The sequence below is a fragment of the Hypomesus transpacificus genome, chromosome 22 (genome assembly GCF_021917145.1).
Source record: "Hypomesus transpacificus isolate Combined female chromosome 22, fHypTra1, whole genome shotgun sequence".
Lineage (NCBI taxonomy): Eukaryota > Metazoa > Chordata > Actinopteri > Osmeriformes > Osmeridae > Hypomesus > Hypomesus transpacificus.
This window is the reverse complement of record NC_061081.1, coordinates 2075847-2087762: the sequence shown is the minus strand read 5'-3', so window position 1 is coordinate 2087762 and position 11916 is coordinate 2075847. Positions and strand designations below refer to the sequence as shown.

The window sequence follows — 11916 nt, the reverse complement described above, 5'->3', positions numbered from 1 at the left end:
TTTTATACCTATCATCAACCCTCACCCCAAGCATCATCTAATAGTCACCACTAAATCACCTCCCAGAAAACTCAGGTCACATGAAAGATAATCTCTGACTCATGCAAACATACACAATATGAATCATACAGTGTGTTTATACCAAAAAGGTTCACTTTCAACCTGTACTCTTTACATGTATCATTAAAGATAAATTTCATTCAGTCACACTGATATATAGAAGGGAGTTTAATATGGGTACCAGATATCAGATCTCTGGTTTAGAATGTCTGGTGATGACTGAAGTGCTGTCTGGTTTGAAGTAAAAGTTACTAAGAAAAATGAATAAGACTGGCCAAAAAGGCAGTAATTCAGTGACCAACACATAAAGGTCGTTATTAGAACCAGCGTTTTCACTTTGACAAGTGCATTTTCTCCTCTCTGCATCTTTAAAGTCATTGAAGCAATTTACAGTTAATCATTATAAAGAAAATCTAAATTGAGAACTTTGAAATTGAGTAATTTGAAAGGTTACACAAAGAGGTGAAGGACATATAAGCCATAGATTTATTTCAATTTTATTTCAATTTTCAAGCAATTAACAAATTATCCTCATACCCTTTCCTTCACCGTACTTTACAAGAGGCAATTATCATCACATAAAATCCCTGACTTCAATCAGCGATATGCAAAATATTTTTGTTCCACACACTGGTACATCTACTGTTTATGCAATGTGCAATATACATCGTGGGTGTAATAACATGGACAGGCCGATGAATCAGACAGATATCTACATACAAACCTTATTTAACTATAAAGCAAATAATTTATTTCACTTGAACTGTACATTTTGTACATACATCTCTGAATAAATTGGCACAAACTATTCTCTGCTAGTGCCAATTCAAGTCCAGCGGAAATACATTTCCATTGCAGTTTGACAAATATGAACCTTCCTAACGATGACCAAGAAACACAAGACACAAGCATGTTGCCATGATTTACAGAGAACACAAGTTTGGGGTTTGTTTTACAACATCAAACTTTGGATACAAACGGTTTTCTGTTCTGCTCAACTACGCACAACCCAGAGAGCTTAGAACTGGACTCTTGTATGACTGCTCACAAAGTAAGGACTTATGACAATTGTTACTGATGTCATGCAATAAATTACATATCAAGTGCTTGGTGACAGTGACAATTGTTAATAAAAACTAAAAGAAACAATTCATCTTTTGGTTATTGCATTGTCTGTTGTGGTTATCATCATTATCATCATCATCATCATCCACCTCATATGGAATGAGCATGATCCAACTTGAGTGTAAAAGTAGGTTTTAAACAGGGGGTGTTCTAGTCAAAAGACTTGGAGATCCAGTGGCTGTCCATTGCTTCCTCCCTCTCTCTCCCACTCACGCGTTCTGCAGCAAGGTGGAGTAGATCACCTTGGTGATCTGCAGCACGGCAGCGTGCAGGGAATACTGCACCACGATGGAGCCAAAGCCTTTGTAAAAGCCCAGGGCCCCCTCCTCACGGCGGATCACGTTGATGCAGTCTCTCATGCCCTCATACTGCGTGTTGATGGGCAGGACCTCGAAGCCCAGGTCAGTGTTGTCGATGATGGTGCGCGTTCCCTGGATGTGCAACCTGTGGAGCACCGTCTCCAGGGGGAAGAGGAGGACGTCGGCGCAGAGGCTGGCCGCAAAGCTGGCCATGAGTTCGGGAAAGTAGGCGTCCAGCATGCTCTGCACCGTTTCCGAGCCGTCAGGCGGCTGCTTGGTGGGACTACGCCGGCGCAGGAGGAAGAGGACCAGCTTCTGGACGGAGGAGCTGACTATGTAGTGGAGGACTCCGTGAAGGACAGTGGGGAAAATGAGCGCCCAGAGGGGCAGTAGGCGCTTGCTGTGGGGGATGCCCATGCCCATCACACGACCCACGCCCTCCTTCACACAGTCCAGAATGCCTGGGTTGTCCCGGATTATCTCGCTCTGCCAACACCCAACAGGGTACAGGGGACAACAAGGTTAAGGTATATTCAAATTGTACAAATATGGATGAATAACTATTCACCTTGAATTAAGTAAAGATTCATTTTATATTAATGAGATGGAAATTATTAATGGAAATTATATTAATGAGTACATGGATGATGTATCTAGGTCAGGTTTAAAATGATTTGGATTTAACTGAAGCAAATTTAAAATTAACTTAACGTGCAGCCAATTGTCAGTTTATAAAAGAAAGACAAACAGAACAATTTTCGATACTATTATGTGTATGAAGTGGTTACTAAACACACTCTTGTGTACTGACCTGGACTGTTTCAATGAGACTTGCGGAGTAGAACGGCATGGCAACTACATAGGTCAATCTGTGGAAAAGACAATATACAGACAAACCGTATAGGATATAAGCACCCAAACAGATAAGAGACCCACATCCAAATGAAAATTGCCTGCCTTTACAGTATGGGATGTAAATTCCCTCCAACATGGTCACCACAAACCTTTTTGAAGCTTCAATTAGCCAATAACTAAATGATGAATACCCAATTTTATCACACAATTAATTTCCTTTGATCTGGTTGGACAATCTTAATATACTTTTCAAGTCTAGGACAAGGCTAAAATCTTTGTCAGGGAAACTAAATTACTTGAGGAAATGGTGTTACTGTATTCAATACATACCCTTTGAGGACCAAATGCCCAACAACTTGTTTTGGGTTCCATTTGTGAGACAATTCCCTGAGAACGGAATATAAAAGCACTTTATTTATTATGTAATAACACAGACCAAAGGAGGTGAACAAATCAGTTTGTAAAATCTATCATTTGAATGTCCTAAACTTGGCTCATTATTTCATTGTAAAATAATGATTATCAACCAGTTGCAGAAACAATTTACTGTCTGGCCTTTTTTACTCCTGGAGGTACAAGCCCAAAGAGGAGCATGACTCAGATGTTTTAAACTTTTATAAACAAATGGGGTCATTGACTCCACTTATTTTCTATCTGGACTTTCAGGTCCGTAAATCCAGTTGTTTATTCATATGTATTACTAACTGTACTTTAAGGAAACCCTCATCCTAAAACAAAAAAGAGTATCTCCTTCTTGTCAGAGATGATTCTCCTTCTTGATTCTGTTGTATGTTAAGTTTTGTTAATGTTGTTGAAATGATGGAAATCCTCGTATATAAGCAAAAGCTGATGATGACTGATAAACTTGTTGTTTCAATGCTTCGTGTGCTTGGCACAGCAACTGTTTGCCAGCGTCACGCAGATTTATTAAACTGCATCCAATTAACAAACCCAACTCAATCTCAAAACGTTAGAAGCTCTATTACCCTAAAATGATGCTTTTCACCCACTTAACACAGACAACCTCAGAAACTAAGATTTGGGGTGGGGGGGGGGAGAATAATCCAGGAATCATGGTTGTGACTTGCTCAGGACTTTGTTTTGAATGAATCCTGAAACACAGCTGAATCCTTGATTGGGATGTGGTTGCTCGTACCGTGGTAAAGGAGTGCATTCACTTATAATCCCTTCTGTGCCGAGAGTGACGCCCTGGACCACAAAGGTGCTGCCCATCCCTTTCCACAAAGCCTTAGGACCCTGTGATCAATTGGTTAAAAAACAACAACAAATTGGATCAATATGCTCCACTCTCCCCGCAAAAATTCACTACTACTACTTTATTCTTAACTGTGAATAGAGTTATCAGCTCGTAAGAAGATTTTTGAAATGTTGGTTGGCGTTTTCTAGAGGAGTGTGGCGCAGACCTGGGTCTTGGTGACATTGTACATGACGCTCATGGCGGTCAGTGGAGACAGATGATAGCACCGGGCGTGGTAGTTAACCTGGAAGGACCAAACAGGGAGGACCAAATCAGTAAGTGAATCAGTAAGGGCATCTCACCACATTAGCGCACAGGCTGTCTGCTTCACAGCACGTAGCCCAATCCAACTCACGAGGTATAACATTTAGTCTTTTCACGTCACAGTTCCTTTAGTGTACTGGTCAGGGCGCGTGTCAAACTCAAGGCCCCAGGCGAGAGCTTGAAAGGCCTAGAATAAAAGTCTATTCCACCCGTATATGTCAAACTCATGGCCCGTGGGCCAAATCCAGCCCGTTGTGCATTTTTATCACACACACATATATACAGTATATACACACATATATATCTGGCCGTTGAGTGATTTAAATTTCCCAGTGTGGCCCTTAGTAAAATTGACTTTGACACTCCTGGGGTATCCTTACCTGGCACTGCCGACGAAACACAATGCAGGGGTGAGCCAGCACATTTTCTGTAAAGAGACTGTGGAGAGGATGGGGCAGGGTATCATGATCATGTTGACAATAATAATAATTATTATTATTATTATAAAAAGTGTGCTTGAAGGTTGTTACCTGGCCAGTCCAATCCCAAACCCTGCAAATCTGTTCAATTGCTCTGTAAAAGAACCATACCGGTCAACAAAATCAAACCCATACATCACTTGACATAAAACACCCCAATGTGTCACTGCCAAGTAGAGCTCCTAATAATTTCTGAATAATCTAAATAACTGCTCATCACAGTGTGGGTGAGAACACTTGGCCTTTCCATCCTTTCCTGTTGTTTACAAACCGAGGCCAGTCCAACCTTCATACTGTAGTGACGAAAATTAAACAGATAACTCCCTAGAAGTCACTTCAACCACTTAAGATAGCTACGGGGAAAACAATGTAAGCGTGGTCAGAAAATGTGTGGGTATATGTATGTGTTTGATGTCATTTGAGATTACCAAAAAGCTACGAACTCTCTTTAAAGATAGCCTCTTCAAAGTAGTCTGTGGGAATGCGCATTTAACGTGCGATTTATTTCCGTAACTGTAGCGTGAGACTGAGCAACGGTAAGGAGGGCCTAAATTTAAATTCTTAGATTGGCAGTTAGCTCTACATCACAGCTTGAACTTTTCAGGAACCCGAGACCTCTTCCTATATTGAATCACAGATCTATCTGACATAAAGATGTCCCCTACCGGCTGGAGGGGCCGACGGCTGAGTATCTTCAGCACCTCCTCCGGGTCCCGCAGGGACCGTCTCTGACTGTGGCGTGCGGTCACCGAAATGCAAGTTTCGACTACCTGGAATATCTGGAGGCGTTGTTACCCACTGCTGGAGGTCAACACTAGATGAATTGTTAAATGACCTTCCAGTGTAGCCCCCGCTGTAGGCAGGATCCTCCCTTCCTCTGTAACCTAAGCCATCGAAGCTGTCCGGTCGCCGAGATGTCATGTTGTCAGAAAAGCTGGGTGGACGTGACAACTCCTTGAAATCCCTATCCCAATGAGCCTTACAGTGTCTTTGACTGAAAAGTCAAGGAAAACATTGAAAATGATTAACAACCACTTTACCTATAATACCAAATCAGGACACTGTCAAGCTAGCTAGCAACCGATCCAGTTAGGTTTCGTTGATAGCAAGCAAAACAACGCGAATGAACTATCAAATCAACCGGAAACCGTCCTATGTACTTCCGCGTACAATATATAAAGCATTATGGGATATGAAGTATTTCCCGTGAACTTAGTTGACCTTGCTGAGCGTCCATAGAAACAGTGAAAACAAATTACAAAGGAGTGATGGAGAGGAAACAAAAAATCCACACAACAACAGTAACTTTGATAATTTAGCTGCAAGTGATTTGCAAGATGCCAATAACCAACGTCCCAGTTGTTCGTCGATTAGCCATAATATCCCTAACACATAAAGCGGATTTACAGAAGAGACTTCTTTCAGAAAGAGGAAAAATCCGGACAACAAAACATTTTACGACTGTCAGGTACTGTAGAGATAGGTATATTGTAACGGGAAGGGAAACTTAAAACTTCAGTAGTCAATCAACAATGGTGTGATATTAATTTATGATCTTTCATCTCATGGTCTACAGTTTCGTTCTCTACTGTACTGTACTTCACAGAAACCCATTTGAAATTACCGAGCAGTTTATCACAAAATACAATCTTTCCTATGGCTCTGATGAGCAGGAGAAGTATGTCGAGCTGGCCAAACAACTTCTGATCCGCAGCCAGGTGGGATGATGTATTTTTCCTTTATCAAGAATAATGTGATCTTTTTTCAAACTTACTCAAACAAATTAGCGCATCCTGTCCGCTAGATGGCAACATAACCTCTACAATGTGGAACTCCACATGACGTTCATAGCTTAACTACAATCAAGCGAGGAGTCTGCACATTCATGAAATAACAGTAAAAATGCGCGCAAGAGAATGCTTAATCTCTTGTAAACTTTCTGAATGTATTCAGAGGTAATTAAATGTAACTTTTCTCTGTGGAAATGATCGAATCTTTTTTTTCTACAGCGCAGAGCAGGACTGAAATGTATGGGAGAGGGAGACAATGTGGAGCTTCCCTTGGCATGGACAGAGCTCCTCTTGCTTGGTGTGTGCCTTGGGAAAATTCAAAATGGTGGGCATGATAAAAAAATAAGTTGTTTTTGGTTGTGAGTTTCCGAATAAGTATCCATCACACCATGTCATGTGATGGAATGGCAATCAAATTCCAGAATGGCAACAATAAAAAGTCAAAGGTTGACAAGGGATATAAGCCACTCTTTTTCTCCTGTTAGATTCTTTGGATTCGTTGCTGATGTCCCTCGATCATGCCCCAGTACAAGCACAACACATCCCTTCACTTTTCTACCTGGCCGAGTCTGTTCTTTACTGGGTCTGTTCAGACACCGCCCAGAAGCCCAGCCTCTACACCTGTGAGGTGAAGATGCTCAGGGTACAGTAGCCAGGTGGAGGGCGTGTTTAGTGACAGGGGAAAACACAATGTAGGAATCCATGTTCATGTTCAAACTGGGACATCTGTGTCCAATGTGTTTGATTTTTTTCTCTCAGAGGTATTACAAGGGGTCCGTTTTGTGATCCTGCTACATTGTCGACTGTTATTGATTGGCTGTGGAAGAACATGTTTTTTTCTTCTCCTTCAGTTAGGCTATCTGGTCTTTTTAAGGCTATTTCTCTTCCACATCTCTGGAAACCTTACACAGTATCAAAGGAGCAAATCCCACCTTCACAGTTTTTTAAAAGGTAGGGAAGGAAAATGAAATGAATCACATATTGCTTTTATCATGGCGTAAATCCATACAAAATCCTAGGTTGTTTGGTATTTGAATTTGTTCTGACATGGTGTGAGATTGCTAAAGGATATAAATTCCTGTTCGCCCTGCAGCTCTCTTTCAGTGCCAGCCCAGCTATGAACCATACCCCAACATCTTGTTTTACGTGGACTTCATGTTGCATACAGGCGAGATCATCTGTGCAATTGGACAAACTGAAAAGGATGCAGGACTGGTATGCTTTTTTATAACTGTAGGTACATTTGGTATTAAACTTAATCGAATATTTGGATCAGGTCTGTTGGCTCTGGCTATGCACTGCCTGTGCTCATGTGAAGTTCACAGGTCTGGACACGAGCATCATTCACTGTGTTAGACAACGTCACCAAATAGAACAGGGAACACAACAATACGAGCTTCTCTCTGGATAGCTCATATCGCTGTAAGGCATCTATTAATAGCATGTATGCTGAACGCCTGCACATCCTGTCTCCCAGTCTGCTTATTAGGGGATATTATCAGGCTCATCAAGGATACTGAACTTTGAATGTTATTTTATGTACACTGCCATGGCCAAAAGTATTGGCAGCGAGACATTTTGTGTTTTGCAAAGTTTGCTGTTACAGTTTTTGTAGATTATCTTTCTCAGATGTTTCTGTGGTATAAAGCGTTTCAGAAGTTCTAAAGGCTTTTATTGGCAAACATATTCAATAGATGCAAAGAGTCCCTCCTTTTATAGCAATCAGCCTGCTCTTACAATCCAGTCAGAATGATTGAGGGATTTCACCGGACTAGTTCTCGTTCACACTTTCCCACGTGCTGATAATATGATTAGTGAAATGATGTTAGCTGGTTTTTGTGATCAAGTCAATTTGTTTTGGCCAGTAAAGCCTTTATTTCAAATGTATCTAATCACTCTGTACAATGTTCTAGAAACAATGGGAATCAACACCACAACAAATGAAGCAGCAAACTTTGAAAAGCACAAAATGTTTGTCACTGCCAATACTGCAGTTTTATCATTGAAACATTTTGTTGTGTGTGCCAACATAGGAGGGTAACAATACCACATTCACACAGAGTACTCTCCACACGAGTACCCAGGTGACAGCTCTTTGTGTGTCTGTGTGCGGTGGAGTGATGAGGGGGGGTTTGTAGGAACTGAAGGCACATTTCCGCAGCTTGATGTAACATATGGACGACAAAGCGGTTGTGTTGTGAATGTTCGCAGGCTCGCCCAGGCTCCCAGGAGTACACCGTGAACCAGGTGCTTTGGCATTGTCTGCTCAGCTGGTACTGTGTGCACAACAATGTCAGCCAGCTCTCCCAGGTGACCCGTCACCTCGTCCAGCTCACAGAGGAGCTCCACAGTGACAACTGGTCCGTTTGACTGCCGAGACAAATCTGTCGTACCTGTCTTTACCACGGCCAACTGCCCATTAGTACATCGACATGTTTTCGTAAACATGATCCAACCCTTTGTCCTTCTTTTCAAACGAGTGAAACTTATACCATTCCGAATGCCTGTGAATAGAATACATGCAGTGTATTTTGACACTGGGTAATATCGATGTTGTTATTTGGATCCTGCAGGGTGGACTGTGGCCTGGGTCTGATGGTGCTGGGTGAAGCAGCCAAATCCAGCAAGTATTGTCTCCAGATTCTGATGAGGCTCTACTTCAAATCACAACCAGACGTGGCACAGCCATCCGCTTCACCGGTATGTTAGTACGGGTGCATTAGTCACAGCGTACACGTTTACACATTCCCTCTCTCCTGGCGCTCCACCTCTTCTCTTTGCCCTCGGTCTCTCTGTCCCACTTTCCCCTCGCTCGCATTCTCTCTTTCCATTTGTTTGGTTTCCTCTACAACCGTGTCACCTTTTTTGTTCAGGAGGGCAGGTCGTCGAGGCCCGAGGGGAACTGGCCCTGGCAGTTGAAACACATATATACCACTGTGCTAGCAGACATCTGCCTGCACAGCACCAAGGCCGAGGTACAGAGAAGGGCTCTGAAGGGAGATCCCTCTCCTCCTCACGGATGCTGCGACACAGATGGGCTGCTTGCCGTCCTGCTCAGCGGTAAGTCCTCCGTACGACCACAAGTCCCTCTGTACAGATGGGGAGATTAACAACCCAGAACATGCCCTTTGAAAGATTCGGTCAAATGCAGAAGGCCAGTGATAAAGAGAAAGACACTGGACAGCATGTTGATGTGGGGTTTCTGCTCACGTATCAGTCAATGTGGCTGTGGGTGGAATAAATGTTTTATTCGTCTCCCCTTCCGTGGAAGACATTGGATTAGTCATTATAATACACTGCCAAGACCCATTATAGTTTAATTAGCAAGCACATCCCAATCAAACAGCTTTGTTGTAGCCCTTACACTCATAGCCAAGTTGTCTCGATGCCTTCCTCCGGTCTCCAGTTAGTCACGCTGCCCTGTCATCATGTGTGGGTTGGTCCTGTAGCTGGCATAGACGACTGGCGGCTGCGCTACAGTGCCGTCCAGGCCCTGGCATGCGTATGGCGAGGACTTGGCCAGGCACCGCTCCAGGAGGGGCTGAGGAACTCAGCGTGGGTCGCCTTGCAGGGGCAGCTCACCCGGGAAACTGACCCCCGGGTCCGGGACGCGCCCAGGGTCCTAGAGGTATTGGGGTCGGGGGTCAAGCAGAACTGGCTGGTTTGTTCATGATCTGACATGTTCATAACTTACTTGGGATTGGCGCACAGGCAGTTATGCACCACTTGATTGAGCTTAGTAGATAGATTCAAACATTACATTTACATTTTGTCATTTAACAGGCGCTCTTATCCAGAGCGACTTACAGTAAGTACAGGGACATTCCCCCTGAGGCAAGTAGGGTGAAGTGCCTTGCCCAAGGACACAACGTCATTTGGCACGGCAGGGAATCGAACCAGTGACCTTCTGATTACTAGCCCGATTCCCTAACCGCTCAGCCATCTGACTCCACACCTTACACATAGGGTTACCAAGAAAGCACTCACTCCCTCATCAAATGTAAAAGCCTTCAAGTGTTTTAAACAAGCTCTATAGAGTGAGCTCATATGGGGCTGTGAATGGAATCCTCTAGCTCCCAATAAGACCAAGGGGAGGGCCCAGTGCTGCTACAGTGCATTCAGTGAAATGTTTCTCACAGATGGAGTAGAAACTGCAATTCTATAGCCTACCTTTTTTTCATGGTGGTAAAATGCGATGCGGACCAGAGCTGTATAGAGTAATTATAATTTAAGGATGGTGCCCAAGGTCTCTCTTGAGTGAATGGTGTAGCTGCAATAGCTATTCATAATCACCGACCAAAAGTAATTAACCAGTCCAATCAAAGCTCTGCATGTTTATCACGGTAGACTCATTTGTAAGCAAGACGTTGCCGAGCAACCTCTCGCCCTTACTAATCAAAGTGAGTGATAGCAGGTATTAAAATGAGTAGACTAGCTCCCGTCCAGCTTTCCCGATCTCATCTCTACGTGAATTCGATTGATGCACTCGTCTACCCACAGTGCCAGATGAACAAATGTTCCCAATTTTGGGACTATTCCCCTGGTTGCGCCTCACCAGGCTGTCTCAATCAAGCCCAGATAAAGCACTTGAGAGGATCAGGTTTACAGTTTAACCCGGCCTGGATATTCATGGCTATAGAGACAGTACGGAGCACACTCAACATTCTGCCGATGTACGATGTCTGTGTCCCAGTTTTCTATCTTATCATGCTACCTACAGTATCTCTGTGACTGGTTTTCAGGCTGAGATGAATCTCCCACAGAACGTCTTCCTGAGTGAGGGGGGAAGAGCTCAGCCCCCGCCCCCTGCTGGGGTGGGCTCTGTGGTCTACGGTCACATGATCTCCTGGAGGCTGGCCTGCGCCCTCTCCCATGCCTGCCTGACCCCATCCGCTTTGCAGCTCCAGCCTTGCCCCTGGCCTCAAAGTAAACCTGCCCCCTCCACCTCCACCAGGCACACACGGGAGGCTTCCTCTCAGCCCGCAACCCCAAAACCGACAGCCCCTCCTGGGATGACCCACAAGACATATACCTCCACATCCAGGGAGGGTGGACAAGACTCCAGGTACAAAGACCTGGGCTTGTATTCACAAATGTCCTGTTTTTGTGCTTAAACATTTGTTTTCGATGCCTGTCTTTCTATTCCAGCTCTTACAATGCATTTTCCAGGGTTGTACATGGCTCTGGGTCTGATCTCTCATGGGGTGACTGAAGGGTGATCCCTTTAATAACCCTAATGCAGATGCACACCTCCCTCATGTTGTTACTTCCGTCACAGATGGAGGAAGAGATTGGGATCTGTTTTTATTGTCCTTTCAGCTGGTTTAGGTCTAATAGAGATGATTGATGGACGATTCAAATGTCAGTGTAAATGTGTTGCAGACAAAGTAAGAAACAGATCGACTTCAACACGCGGACTAGTGATGATCTGATGAAGGTTGTCGAGGACCAGGTGATGTGATGGGATAAACAGTATCATTAATTGTATGTTTGGTATTTGTTGGAGTCAAAATGTAAGTGTACGGAAACCGATCTAGAGAAGTATGTGATTTCTTCAAATGTGTTATGGTCTGCCCATATACAGCTCTGGAAAAGATTGAAAGACCACTGCACCTTTTTCTTTCATTTTTTTTTTTAGTTGAGAAGGACAATTTTGAGTGAGGAACAGAAGGGTAAAATTGAAGAGGCAACTGCAAATGTTACCCTTCGGTTCCTCACTCAGAATTGTCCTTCAGGCTTTTTTGGGGGAAATAAAAAGGTGCAGTGGTCTCTCAATCTTTTCCAGA

General features: G+C 43.6%; 2 protein-coding genes across 2 annotated transcripts in view; one reads left to right on the top strand and one right to left on the bottom strand.

Moving 5' to 3' along the window:
* Positions 1 to 541: 541 nt before the first annotated feature.
* On the bottom strand, positions 542 to 5476 carry slc25a46 (solute carrier family 25 member 46). The gene is made up of 8 exons (XM_047044778.1): positions 5006 to 5476; positions 4392 to 4434; positions 4242 to 4299; positions 3764 to 3841; positions 3496 to 3596; positions 2670 to 2726; positions 2296 to 2353; positions 542 to 1970 (listed from the first exon to the last, which is right to left on the bottom strand). The coding sequence occupies exons 1-8, from the start codon at positions 5259 to 5261 to the stop codon at positions 1395 to 1397; spliced, it is 1227 nt and encodes a 408-aa protein (XP_046900734.1). The 5' UTR covers positions 5262 to 5476; the 3' UTR covers positions 542 to 1394.
* A 91-nt stretch (positions 5477 to 5567) lies between these two features.
* tmem232 (transmembrane protein 232) overlaps positions 5568 to 11916 on the top strand; it is a 7213-nt gene continuing 864 nt past the window's right edge. The window contains exons 1-12 of the mRNA XM_047044768.1: positions 5568 to 5808; positions 5947 to 6058; positions 6350 to 6455; positions 6616 to 6773; positions 6982 to 7081; positions 7224 to 7345; positions 8342 to 8490; positions 8704 to 8830; positions 9004 to 9190; positions 9580 to 9758; positions 10873 to 11195; positions 11513 to 11582. Of these exons, the coding sequence (XP_046900724.1) occupies positions 5678 to 5808; positions 5947 to 6058; positions 6350 to 6455; positions 6616 to 6773; positions 6982 to 7081; positions 7224 to 7345; positions 8342 to 8490; positions 8704 to 8830; positions 9004 to 9190; positions 9580 to 9758; positions 10873 to 11195; positions 11513 to 11582 (1764 nt within the window). The 5' untranslated portion in view covers positions 5568 to 5677. The remainder of the gene's footprint in view (positions 5809 to 5946; positions 6059 to 6349; positions 6456 to 6615; positions 6774 to 6981; positions 7082 to 7223; positions 7346 to 8341; positions 8491 to 8703; positions 8831 to 9003; positions 9191 to 9579; positions 9759 to 10872; positions 11196 to 11512; positions 11583 to 11916) is intronic.